Here is a 14,206-nt window from a genome sequence, read left to right as displayed (position 1 = left end):
AATCCATCTCGTCGGGACTCTAACCAGCGAGCTTCCGGTTTATAGCATAATGCCTCAACCAACTACGCTACCGCGTGCCCCCACAAGCTGTAGTAGTTTTTCTTTTGTTATTTCCTAAACTACTCCTGCGGCGGTTATCTCTGACTTTGTCTCCCTTAACGTAATTAAGAGAACCTACAATGTGGAGGTGTATCTTCATGGACTGCTGATGTGCACCGTTACATCTTCAACAGGAAGTTATCAGAGTCTGTTTTCAACATACTTCCAGAATTCTTTCATGCCGGTGGGAAATTCAAACATAGCAGGTTAATTTTTTTTTCACCAGATGGCAATGACAATATGTGGGTGACATAAACACACCGTATGTACACTGTTATTGTGTAATTATATTAATCTACTGCATTACTTTGGAGCCGAGATACTGCAGTCGGTATAGCGACTGGCTACAGGCTGGACGACCGAGGGTTTGGAGTTCGAGTCCCGGCAGGATCAAGAATTTTCTCTTCTCCACGCCGTCCAGACCGGCTCTGGAATCCACCCAACCTCCTATCCAATGAGCACCGTGGGCTTTCTCCGGGGGTAAAGTGGCCAGGGCGTGAAGCTGACCACTCACCTCGAAGTAGTGCCGAGATCAAGAAAATGTGGATCTATACATACGCCTTCATGGCGTAGTGCTTACTTAGTTAAGCACAGGGGCAACTGTATCTTTCACACTGTGCTGTTCCTTGTAACTGGCCCTGTAGCTGTTGGCCAGGCATGTAAATAATAAAGAACTGAATTACTATATAATTTTCTCCATTAACTAGTTATCTGTTAACAATATCAGACCTGAACATATTTACATTATTCAATGTTCGTACAATAACGTGTCCAATCGTCAGAAGTTACTGACCTGTGTTCATCTCTTATAACGCTTATGGAAGCTGCTTCATGCATTTCGAATTATAAGACAAGCGGGCTGCTTTCTAAACAAGTGTCCCCCCCCCCCCAGTCCGTGTGCGAAGCGACAGCACACAACCCATTACGTTTACTTTGCTAATTGAATGCGCTACCAACTCTCCTTTAATTAGCAAACGTTCAATAAACTCAGGATAATTAAGCCCGGTTTCACCAACACTTGTCATTTATACCACAAAAGATGACATTAAACGAACGTCCCTGTATTAACTGTCGCTTCGTTGGAGTTCTTAAATATCTGTAATGGAATTTTGACTGCGACAACAGTTACACTGATGTTTATCTCCTGTTTCATAGGTTTCTTTCAACAGAAACAGGCCAAGACATGTTCCTTCCACACAAATTCCAATAATCAGTTAAGTCCTTCAATCTTACCATACTCCACCCTATTCAGAAGGTCCTACTTATATAGGCTTCCTTACGACTGAAAATTCTTCCTTTACAGACGCGTTTGAAACTCATATATTTTTTTTCCTTGGCACTACAGCCCCAGTGGGCCTAGGCCTACCTCCATGAACTTCTCCCGTTCACTTCGGTTTTTCTAGATCTTACACATTCGGTAGGACTCCTTGGGCGAGTGATCAGCTCGTCGCAAGGCCTCTACCTGTACACAAACGCAGAAAAACGCACACAAACACTAAACATCCATGCTTTGAGTGGGATTCGAATCCACGATCCCGGCTTCCGAGAGAGCGAAGACAGTGCACGCCTTAGACCGCTCGGCTACCGTGACCGGCACTCATACATATACTGTTGGAAATTAAATGGACTGCACAGTATATGCGCCATGTATTTATGACGAAAATTACGAGTTATTGAAATGCTGCTTCACATTAAACTAGACCGAATGACTGCTAAATTGCTGCTGGCCTTCGCCAGCACAGTGATTCTTGGTTCCGAGTCCCACGGAACTCATGACCATATTTTATTGCCTGACGGCCCTGGGAGCCTTCAGGCCGAACGGTCAACACTCCTGCGTCACACGCGAGTATCGGCCTGGAGACTGGCTTCTCTGAGGAGTTCCGAGGTTTTCACAGTACCTCAAGATAAGAGTCGGGATAATACCTAAGTCTAGGCAACGAGCGTTTCCTTCCACATCCATTCCGATTCATAATTAATTTATTGACATTTTATCACTATCTATGGCTCCACAGTCCTGTTGTTGGACCTTGGCCACTTTTTCAGTTTCTTAATCCTATACACGGTCGGTAGGACTCCTTGGACCAGGGATCAGCCCGTCGTAAAGCCGCTGTCTACATACAGAACAACACAAACATTCATGCCTTAAGTGGCATTCGAACCCACGACCCCAGCGTGAGAGCGTGCGAAGACAGTTCATGCCTTGGGCGGCCCATACACTTACGAATCTGGCTCGCGAGTCCGACTCGGCGAGGAGCCGGGCTCGGATTAATTTCACCACACATGGACGAGTTTGGTTCATTGGAACCCGACCCGAGTGGGGTTAAGTCTCCTAAGCGGAAGAGGTTATGGCTCGGGCTGGAATTAGAGTATAGACATACTCTGATGATTGTGCTCCATCCAAAGCAGTCTGTGATTACCTTCAACCGTGATGAAACAAGCGGGTTTCCCTGCTGATCACCAGAACCCCGCAACAGACAGCATGAAACTAAAGCCACTCTGCAGAAAGGGGAAAATAATATATCGCAAGCGACGAAATATTACGCCGTTAAGACAAGAAGTTGTCTACACTCTAAATCAAATAAGAAGTTATGGGAAGAACTAATCACAGCAATATTTTCCTTTCACTAGGGTCTATACAGAGTACTTCATACGACACGGACAACACAGAAAACACCGCGTCCAGCAGTTCTTCTGTTGTTTCGCGCATATTCCTTTCCACGGGAACAAGTTTACCGAGCCGTTGCCTAGTAACGTTAGGAACCCATACAGAGAGGCAGAAGGCAAGTGCTAATAAACAATAATAACTTTACTTGTACCCTATATATAAGAACTGAACGGCTGTAACAACGTTATAGCTGTTTTCATCGTTGTTCTGTTCTAGTCACAATTCCTTTGGCGTTCAATCTCATTTGGATTACGAGGAAGTTATATGAATAAACAGGCGGCTTTTGTCTAGGAACACAAAGGCCGTATGTAACATAACATCCTGTTCCTACCCTCTTCCTTTTCACTGTATGTAAACAGCTGTATTAAGGAACTGCAAAGGAATGCGTAGTAGAGAAAACACATTCCCTATTTTATCGACAATAAAAAACATGAAGGTAATAAAAATCTCACCACGCGGTCTCTGATTTCTCAGAAAATATTGCAGACTAGGGATCGCCAACTGTACGCTGAGAACACCTTGGTTTTGGGGTAAAAGGTAAAGTTGTCCCTGTGTTTAATTAGTTAAGCTCTGTGCAAGGCCGCGCCATAGCTCAGGCGGTTAGTCGCTGGCTTCCCACCGCGGCGGCCCGGGTTAGATCCCAGGTCTGGTCAAGTGGGATTTGTGGTGGACAAAGTGGCGGTGGGGCAGGTTTTCTTCTAGTACTTCGGTTTCCCCTGCCAATCTTCATTCCACCAATTGCTCCACAATCACCCTCACCTATCATCTGGGGCTGGTACAATAGGCCAGAAGTGGCCGCAGTACAAGGGGCTTAGTCCCACCCCACTAGCAATAAAAAAAACACGTTTCGAACCTATTTCTAAGTCATCTTCAGGTAGTATACACACCATACATTCTACCAGAACATGAGTCCCTTGTTCATAGAAACCCTCGTAGCTGCTCATCGTCCTCCACGAGCTTTACAAACCCTGCCTCACTACTTAAACTATTCTGAACACAACTCCCACTAACATCCATTTATACCGGACATTCCACACCAGAAAGATGTAAATGTATTATTCGCTAAAATTAACTTGAAATATATAATAGAAGCTTTTATTACGTGGCAGAACAGATATCTATAAAACGCCTGTTAGTGTGTAGGCCTAAGATAACGTAATGCATTAAGAATTCATCCAGTTTTCAGTGCTTAACTGGAGATGGTGTAATCATCAACTAGACACTTGACAGAGGTGAAGGTCAGCCAGAAGCAGAGAGCTACTTCCCTACGTCATGAGTACAGTCCACTGTAAAGCTCTAGCATTGCCTGCCGATGGCTAATTTAAAGTAGAACAAGTCGAGGAAGTGCATATGGATCCAGCAGCGCAAAAGGAAACTATTATTAAACCCAGCATCGCAGATTTCTTGGGTGAGCGTGGGGATGCGGCGCAGAAACTAAGAGAAACAAACCATGACAGAAGTTAAGTACTTGCTCATCACATCCGGCTTACTGATGCAGGTGTCCCTTGCACAGTTCTAAGTTACTTGCTATGCAGCCAGACCTGCCGTTACAAAAGCCGGAAATCGGTTCACGTACTGAGCTCACCCCGCACTCAGACCCTCATGACCCACTGCCTTAACATTTATTTTAATTCACTCCTCCAAGTCTTCCATGGCGAAAGATTACACAGAAATTTTAAATCGTCCACAACAGCTTCCTTCTAATACGTCCGCGCCACAGCTTAAGCGGTTAGACAATGGCTTCCCACCGCGACGGTCCGAGTTCGATCACGGGTATGGTCAAGTGGGATTTGTGGTGGACAAATTGGCGCTGGGGTGGGTTCTCTCCGAGTACTTCGATATCCCTTGCCAATCTTCATTCCACCAAATTCTTCATCATCATAATCACCCGGGGCAGGTAAATAGACTAATCAGTGGCCTCCGTGCCGACTGGACCCAGTTGAACTCCTTCAATCCCATTTCATTCATTCCTACATCAGTGGCCCTACAGCCCTTTGTTGGGCCTGGCCTCTTCTTCAGTTTCGTAATCAGTTTTTACACAGTTGGTAGGACTTCTTGCATGAGTGATTAGGCCCTCGCAAGGCCGCTACCCACACACAGGATAACACAAACACAGACGTCCATGCCCTCAGTGGGATTCGAACCCACGATCTCAGAGTCCGAAAGAGCGTAGACAGTTCATGCCTCAGACCGCGTGGCTACTGTGACCCGCGGATACCAATTTACCATCACATTAATGTCTTCTTAGGTAGTGCTGAAGATGGTGATATTTCATGACTAATACATTAGGAGAGACGTGAGCAACTAGCCGTGGCCTATTTTCATGTGCTATCCCGAATGGCACAAAAGAAACTGCGAGCCTCAAGTCAAGGTATCCGATGCCTTGGAGAGGTCTGAACCGGGTACTTTCCGAATGTCAGTGACATTCTCACTAGTTTGGTTTCTCTCAACAAGTCTCTGCATTTGATATGGTAGCTATATAGCCTAAAGGCGGGTCCGCATTACTCGTGCTCATGCTCGTCTGGCTTTTACTTGTGCCCGTAAATCTTCGTCCACACTACTTCAGTTGCTCGCCAGGCTTCGGCGCGTGAGTGTGTATAGGCTGTAGTCGTATTTTAATTTATTGGCTATAGTTTTTAAATTAAAACTTAAAATTTGCTCGTTTCGTGACTTGTCGTATCGTCCACATTACTCGCGAGCATAGCGAGTCACACGAGCACGAGTAATGTGGACGCTCCTTTAAAACTTGGTATTTCTTTAACTACAGCAAGATATGACTCGACGTCAAGTTCAGTTTTCCGTCTATAACGTTAAATTGCGTATTTAAAATTTACAATATTCTTTTGCTCCGTTCTTTAATTAAGGGCACCGAGTGATGCACCCACGTTAAGTGGGCCCACAGTCACCAAGGAATGTCCCATCCTCTGAATCCGGATGGAGAACGGTGTTCAGATAGACCACAGAATGCATACAGGGGCAGGGATAGCTCAGTCGGTATAGCGACAAGCTACGGGCTGGCCGGCCGGGATTCGATTCCCGGTAGGGGCAAGAGATTTTGCTCTACTCCACAGTGTCCAGCCCGGCCCTGGGATCTATCCAGCCTCCTATCCCAACGGGTAGGGCGGGTAAAGTGACCGAGGCGTGAAACAGACCACTCACCTCCGTCTACTGCCAAGGTCAACAACGGTGGAGCTACACCTCCATTACCCACCGCGTCTTCAGGGTGTGGTGTTTAATTAATTAAGTACAGGGACGACTTTACGTTTAATTTACCATCGAGTTCAGGGCCTCAATTTGAGTGGACTGTTATGAAGAGGAGGAACCTATGAAGCTTGAAGGTTCCAAAAAAGGTAGAAAATTTCTTCAGCCGGTGAGCGACTATTAGATTCTCAAGAACGACTACGCTTCATGAGATTCGTTACTTTGTGCATGGTGGAGCTGTACAGAATGTCCTTACGGATACAGACAATCAGTAACGTAAAATGAAAACACTTGCCCTGACTTGTCACGAGTATTTGACGACACATCTGAAGAGCTTAGCTTCACATGCACGCGAAATACAATAGCACGGGGATGTGTAGAGGATGATTGATATAGTACGTACGTACAATCCATTAGACGACGCCCTCTAGAAGCTGCCTCCTGTTTACCAACTCACTGTGTTAACTATCAGCTGCTCTCACTGTCACAACACGAGTCTGACATGTCTCGTGGAACATACGACGAAACTAAAAATTACTTGGCAAAAAATTCTGAACATATCCGCCCGTTTAGCTTCAGAACAGTTTAAATAAAAGCGTAGCTCAGGTAATGCTGGCTACCATTCAGTCCGGAACCTTTTCTCTTCTCGTCTGCTGTACATAAACGCAAAAATTTGAACTCAAAATATAATTCCCACACTTAATGGATAGATTGTATAATTATTGGAGTAAAAAAAATATATATATATAATTTTGCCTCCGATTTTGCGTGGGCGTGAAACTTTGTATCTGGCATGAAGGGAGGAACACAGATTGAGGGTGTTGAGAATATTTTGATAGAAGAGGGATGAAGAGATAGGAGGCTGGAGAAAATTGCACAACGAGGAGCTCCGTATAATTAGAATGCTCAAGTCAAGGAGGATAAGATAGGCTGGCTATGCAGGGTGCATGGAGGAGAATGCCTATAGGATTTTGCTGGGAAAGCCAGAAGGAAAGAGACCACTAGGAAGACCTAGACGTATGTGGGATAACATCTAAAGAGACAGGATGGGGTGGTATGGACTGGACTGATTTGGCTCAAGACAGGGACCAGTACAAGGCTCTTGTGATTACGGTAATGAACCTTCGGGTTCCATAAAATGCTGGGAAATTCTTGAGTAGCTGCGCAAGTGGAGTCTTCTAAAAAAAAGAGAGAGAGAGAGACTAGCTCCATGTCGTTAGGTCAGTTAGTTAGCTCACAGATGGCATTCATGTCCAATAGTATCAAACATATTGATTCTTGGGTTATTTTACGTCATTCTTCAATTACATAGCTTATACAGCGTCGAATGAGAGGATGACTCTGCAAGATTAATTGCACAGGGTGTGGAACGACGTGATACTAGCTTATTTAGAAATACTATCCCAGCATATGGATGTAGGGATTGAGTAAACAACGAAAACCTCAAGACAGACGTGTCCGGGCCTAAACCTTCCAAACAGGAAGCCAAAGGCCTACCAATCCGCTGCGACATATGGCAATGAATCAGCTACAGAGGATATCTGGTGTCGAATAAGAAGGGAAGATTATGAACGGTGACTGGGTAACAGTGTAGGAAGAAGAAATCGTGGCCTATTTCAAGGTACTACAGACCTATCTAAAGTACCGTGAGCGGCAATTAAAATCACAAACATTTCCCAGAACATGAAGAAAGTCGTCTTCTGGGTTTAGGCACCGTGTATTCTTCGTTTTGGCCGACGTTTCGGAGGAACGTAGCGCCTCCATCTTCAGAGCAGTTGAATGGCTTGGAATGCGGAGAGCAGNGGAACAGAAAATTCCAGAATGTGTTCCAAACGGTGGAGATAATGGAACAGAAAATTCCAGAATGTGTTCCAAACGGTGGAGATAACGTAATAGAAAAATCCAGAATGTGTTCCAAACGGTGGAGATAATACAACAGAAAAATCCAGAATGTGTTCCAAACGGTGGAGATAATGCAACAGAAAAATACAGAATGTGTTCCAAACGGTGGAGATAATGCAACAGAAAAATACATAATGTGTTCGAAACGGTGGAGATAACGTAACAGAAAAATCCAGAATGTGTTCGAAACGGTGGAGATAACGTAACAGAAAAATACAGAACGTGTTCCAAACGGTGGAGAAACGTAACAGAAAAATCCATAATGTGTTCCAAACGGTGGAGATAATGCAACAGAAAAATACAGAATGTGTTCCAATCGGTGGAGATAATGCAACAGAAAAATACAGAATGTGTTCCAAACGGTGGAGATAACGTAACAGAAAAATCCAGAATGTGTTCGAAACGGTGGAGATAACGTAACAAAAATCCAGAATGTGTTCGAAACGGCGGAGATAACGTAACAGAAAAATCCAGAATGTGTTCGAAGCGGTGCAGACGGGAAATAATGAATTGGAAAGGATGTGAAGGTGGTGTCTGTAGCCTCTTTCATGAAACTATCCAAGAAACTGTCTGGAGGGACTGAGTACAACCACAAAAACTCAATTCTGGAGAGCCGGCGTCCCGGCAGAGACCTGAACTGAGTATCTCTCAAATTCGCGTCTAAACCGTTACCGCTGAACCTCGATCTATTTCTGAACAGCACTGGCTGTCATATATTTTTAAGATAGCAATAATTTAAATATAGTGTTTCATGTGACGCGTCTATCCTGCTCCTACAGACAANCCCCCCCCCCCAATCTGTTTTCTGGCCGCGCCACTTCCGACATCCTGACAGCAGACCCGACCTCTGTAACACAGAACTAAAAGCCTGCCTGGCTATATATAGGCGACTAATGTATTGTGAAGGCAACACAAAGAAACGTCATATCTATCATACTGCTGAAATCAGAGCTCGTCACGTCGACAAGCACTCACACCCCGTCCGGAACGCATCTGGCCGCTCGGTGGGTGATTTGTCTTCGTAAAACAAGAGATTCACTCCTCGAGAAACTAAGGGTTACTCATGGCCGCGGCATAGCTCAAGCGGTTAGTCGCTGGCTTCCCGGGTCTGGGCAAGTGGGATTTGTGGTGGACAAAGTGGCGCTGGGGCGGGGTTTCTCCGAGTACTTCGGTTTCCCCTGCCAATCTTCATTCCACCAATTGCTCCATCATCATAATCACCCTGGGCAGGTACAATAGGTCAATCAGTGGTCGCCATGCCGAGTGGACCCAGTTGGACTCCACCCCCCACTAAGCGAATTAAAAAAATAAGAGTTGCTCAGCCACTCAAGAAATTACGGACCCGACAGTTCGGTATCGCGTTCACTATAACTTCCCACTGGCCCACAACCTCATAAAATTTATTTTTAAAATTCACTTTGATAATGTTCTACCTTCCAAGCCCAATTTAACCGACAAAAACTTCGTATCAATGTCTTATCTGGCATATGCGTGCTAAATGCCCAGCCCATCTCACCCTGCTCGATTTAATAATTCTAATACTATTACAAATATTATGTTTTGGACATTAATCATTGTCTTGTCTCTATCTAAAAACCGTCCTGTTTATTTTTCAAAACACAACTTTTCGGAGATAGGGACTAGCTCTATCTATCGGGCTCAACTCAGTAGGTTTTACCTGAAGACGAAGAGAGAATCCAGTCTCCGAAACTTTGTGTTTTAAAACATAAACAATACGATTTTTAGATAGAGAAAAGACGATGAACAATGTCAAAAAACATAATATTTGTACCACAAACTTTCAGATCTTATTTACTACTACTATTAAGCGAAGAGTACAACTTACGAATTTTCTCATATTTCTATCTTTTTCGTTCTCCTATTATGTTTTCTTTCATACGTCCACAAATATCATTAAGCACTCTGTTCTCGTACGCCGTCACTGATCTTCCTTCGTGGCTAGAGAAAAACCTTCAGACGCACACAAAGCAGCAGCAAATTCTGGTAAGTTCGGGTGAATCTGACCGGCGACCAACAGAACTGTTTTCGGGTAAATCTCCCTCCCTCTTGGCGGCGCTGTGATCGCTGCACTCATTGGCAGTGTTCCTCAGTCCTGCGTGGACATAACAGCGTGTGTGAGCGATACGTTTTTGTTTTGAAGCGGCTTTTTAGTTAAGCCCAAAACAGGAACTTTTTAAACATTCGTAAATATTAAGATTACACTAAGAATTAGAATCTACTTGTTCAGATTACGGTTCAGGCAGACATGATATACTTAATTGCAGTTTCTTGATACAGGATGAAGCATACTGAAATATTCTGAGCACCAAATCCATTACTAGTAAACTAAGGTCATTGGTTTTGCAATTTACCTAATCTTTCCAGTTGCATTATGGCCCTTAGTAGATTCAGCCTCTAACAGAAATGAGTATCAGGAATCTTCCTGCGGATAATGAGCGGCCGGAGCGTAAGACTAACAACCTTACCGCCATTCGTGTTCCGACAGTCTAGAAAATGTTGGAGCCTCGACGTCTCACAACTCTATGGGCCTCCACGGCTTTTACCTGCCAGTGAAACCATCCGTTGTTGTATGTCAGTGAACCAATTCGGGTGAACAGGCCAGTTCTGGGAAAATTTTAAACGTTTAATTTTTGTAATGAAGTTCCCAATAATAGTTTCATTTCACTTCTGTGCAAAGGAACAGTTCTGGACGGCAAAATATATGAATATAGCTGTATAATCTTTCCAAGAAAGCAGAGAACGATCAGGCATTCAACAGGCCTTTTAAACATGAATACGTCGCAGAATAATTGATGAGAATAACACCACGAAGTGAAAACGTGGCCGAACCGTATTCACTGCTAGCAACCACAATTGTTCAGTTCTGTGAAGCAGTGGCGGTGCTATTCACCCATTGGATTTCGAGTTAGTGCCTTTACATAATTCGATGCAGCACATGAAGTTCGAATTCAATCAAAACAGACAAAAAAACAGCAACACATTATTGGGGAAGAGCCAGCCTTACCAACAAGGACATGAGAAAAATTCTTCAATCAATGAGCAGGGCGTACTGGCTGATTTTCCTTTTTGTGGTCCAGTTCATCTGAACTTTCCATTTAATTTCGTAATGTTAGGTACAGATCTATTGCTAGACAACGACTCGGTAAACATATTCCCGCGGGAGCCAACGAGCGCAACAATAGGACATCCACTGCTAGCCAACGATCAGGAAACACGCATCTTTAACAACAGTCTGTGTTTCCTGCCTGGTCGGTGCAAAATTGTTATAAAGAAGAGTTCGGCAGTATAGAACAGTAGTAGAGTCGAGTTTGGAGACGCCAGCCTGCCAGGATATGAGTTTGGGAGCAGAGGAACTGAACTGAGTCGAGTCTTCGGAATTGGCAGCTGCAGAATAATACCAAGAAAGGTATTACTTACTTACTTACTCACTCACTCATGGAACTGAGCCCTTCTAGAGGAGCCGAAAATTCTGCAGCTACTCAAGAATTTCACAGCATTTTATGGAACCCGAAGGTTCATTGCCGTGTTCACAAGAGCCATCCACTGGTCCCTATCCTGAGCCAGATCAATCTAATCCATACCATCCCATCCTATCTCCCTAAGATCCATTTTAATGTTGTCCACCCACCTATGCCTTGGTCTTCCCAGTGGTCTCTTTCCTTCTGGCTTTCCCACCAATAACCTACACGTATATACGCATTCATTATCTCCCCCATTCGTACTACATGCCCAAGAAAGAAATTAGGCTGTGAAAAAAAGTCTTCATGTGTGGTTTGAAGTGGCAGAATGTTATAAATCCGTTGCCTGGATGCGACTACTGAAGACTTAGTACCCTAGTACGTGTGTAACGGTGAACTATTAAGTGTGTAGATCAGAGACAGCGCTGTAGTCCGGGTGTATGAATGTATAAAGTGCAATAAATCCAATCATCCAACTCAAAACCCCGTCTATAAGTCAGGTTTCGATCTGTTGTCGTTGTCCCCAAATATCTTAACTGTGCCACATTTTCAAAACATCTGTTACCTATCTTTACGTCATGATTTAAAGTTTATTAGTATTATTAAGTCGTTCCAAGCAATTCGCGGGCTGTATTATGTCTTTAAAATGACGGCGAGAACACGTATCTTCATTTACCATATATACGGCGTCCCCTTATGATACATATAAAGTAGTTACACTGAATACAAATAGGCCGAACATCCTAAGTGTGTTGAATCAAAATAGGCCAAACTTTTTTTAAATTTACTTTTTTTCCATCTTCTAAGTTCCCACTTGGGAGCATAGGGCTGAGAGTTCTCCGTTTCATGATCCTTTTAAAGACGGCAGGACTTCTTCGACGAGTGATCAGCTCGTCGCAAGGCCTCTACCTAAACGGAGGACAACACAAACACATAATAAACGCATACACACACCAAACATCCATGCCTTGTGTGGAATTCGAACCCACGAACCCGGCTTCCGAGCGAGCAAAAACAGTGCATGCCTTTTAGATCGCTAAGCTACCGTGACCGGCAGTTATATTTACTTACATTACAAAAACAAGCGCTGGAGCATGTGAAATAAACGAAAACCATGACATGTTGAAAAGCTGTCACTGTGCCTAAGTACCACGACTTCAAGGCACATGGAAGCAAACAAAGTAGTCTACATCTCCTCTCACCAGCCATTCTTAACCTCTGCGCTGCACGGAGATGAGCCAAATACGGAAATATGAATTATTAATTTCCGGTAACAAAATGGTGTAACATCTACTGCCCGAGATTACTACCCACACGTTTTCTTTTATTAGCTCTTTCACGCAGATAACAGTGGCCGCACGGTCTAGAGAATGAAATGTCTTCGCCCGCTCAGACACTCTGATCGTGGGTTGCAATCCTACTCGAGGCATGGACGTCTGTTCGCGTTTCTTCTGTTCTTATGCGTTGTCGTGTGTAAAGAGCGGCCTTGCGACGGGCTGATCCCCCGTCCAAAGAGTTCTACCAACTGTCTATAAGATCCTTAGTTCCATATTAATTCTGTTTGGAAGCAGACCATTGGGCCAAATACGAAAAACAGAAGAAAAAGTTAATTTCATGTTTCAGTGATGTACGTGTGTACAGTTCAGTATACGAAAACACTACACAGTCCTGTAGGTGCACCAAATTATCTTTCTTCTTTTGTAAATAACTGCTCACAAATACTGTTCTTTGAAAAAAGTCACAGAAAAGTTTCCACAAAACAAAGAAGCATCAGATGTCTTTGTGCTATAAGTCTATTGCAGATATGACTTTTGGTGTGGCTGAAATCCCTAATGAAATGCCCTGCTATGAGGAGAAATGTGTACTCACCTCCACAGATGGGGGGTAAATCCAGAGCACTTCTCGTGGCATGAGAGGCATGGCTGCCCTTCATCCACTTCTTCCACCAAGACGCCCTGAAACAGCAAAGATCACAATAGGATGGTCAGCTGGAAAAGGAAGACATGTCACTTGATATCAAATAAGAAGATATATAACTCAGTTCATTAGAAGAAAGTCCCAAATAGCAAATAAACCAAGAAAGGAGCATGTAAGAGCCTATCGACCATAGGGCGGGGCTGAAACTAGTCAGGTCAGTTACGACTTCTTTCTCTTGCAATGCCATGAACGATTTAGATCGACGGTATCTATTTTATTGCTAAGAGCAACTCATTTTGGGTCAGTGCCAAATAAACTATGACTGAAATTGCGGGGAATATCAGTTCTTTAGACATCAAGATAGTAAAGCAATCGCAGTTAACAGCTTCATCTGAATACTTTCGTTTTCAAAATGAAATGCCTTTATGTTCTCATTCTAAGCACGTTGAAATAGACGGAGAATACATACATACTGTCACGCGTGGGGGGTACGCGTGGCGAATAACTGTGGGTTCTAGTTCGCATCATTGGATTTATTAGCACCTTGGTTACAAGTTCTCTCCCAATCACATTTAAATGCGCTATCTCCCTCACGCGCGCGCACGCACACGCACACACACTGGTCCTCTCCTGGTACAACTAAAACACAGGCATTATAACAGCCCCACTCAATCATACACTCCAAGTACTAGTATTACACATGAATCGTGGCGCCGTTTGTTTTTAAGATAACTCATTTGCACGGACTACATGGAAAACACCGTCTTCCATTGCTGTGGATAAATACCGTATTTACGCATGTATAGGCCGCGTGCGTGTATAGGCCGCAGCACAATTTTCAGACAGAAATTATAGAAAAAATAATTTTCTTGGAATATTATTTCAGGGTAGAACATCCTGTATTACTAATTATGAACATAATTTTTTTTTAAATGAAGTGTGA

The 14,206-nt window shown here is 43.8% G+C and overlaps 1 protein-coding gene across 2 annotated transcripts in view; it reads right to left on the bottom strand.

Moving 5' to 3' along the window:
- Nucleotides 1-14,206, bottom strand: part of LOC111865039 (four and a half LIM domains protein 3) — a 423,310-nt gene that overhangs the window by 325,675 nt on the left and 83,429 nt on the right. For both annotated transcript variants that reach the window (XM_023852747.2, XM_023852744.2), the window contains exon 2: nt 13,216-13,301. In XM_023852747.2, coding sequence (XP_023708515.1) covers nt 13,216-13,301 — 86 coding nt within the window. The remainder of the gene's footprint in view (nt 1-13,215; nt 13,302-14,206) is intronic.

This window comes from Cryptotermes secundus, unplaced genomic scaffold (genome assembly GCF_002891405.2).
Source record: "Cryptotermes secundus unplaced genomic scaffold, Csec_1.0 scaffold971, whole genome shotgun sequence".
NCBI classification, from domain to species: Eukaryota; Metazoa; Arthropoda; class Insecta; order Blattodea; family Kalotermitidae; genus Cryptotermes; species Cryptotermes secundus.
Note: the sequence above shows the minus strand (reverse complement) of the source record. Positions and strands in the feature narration are given on the sequence as shown.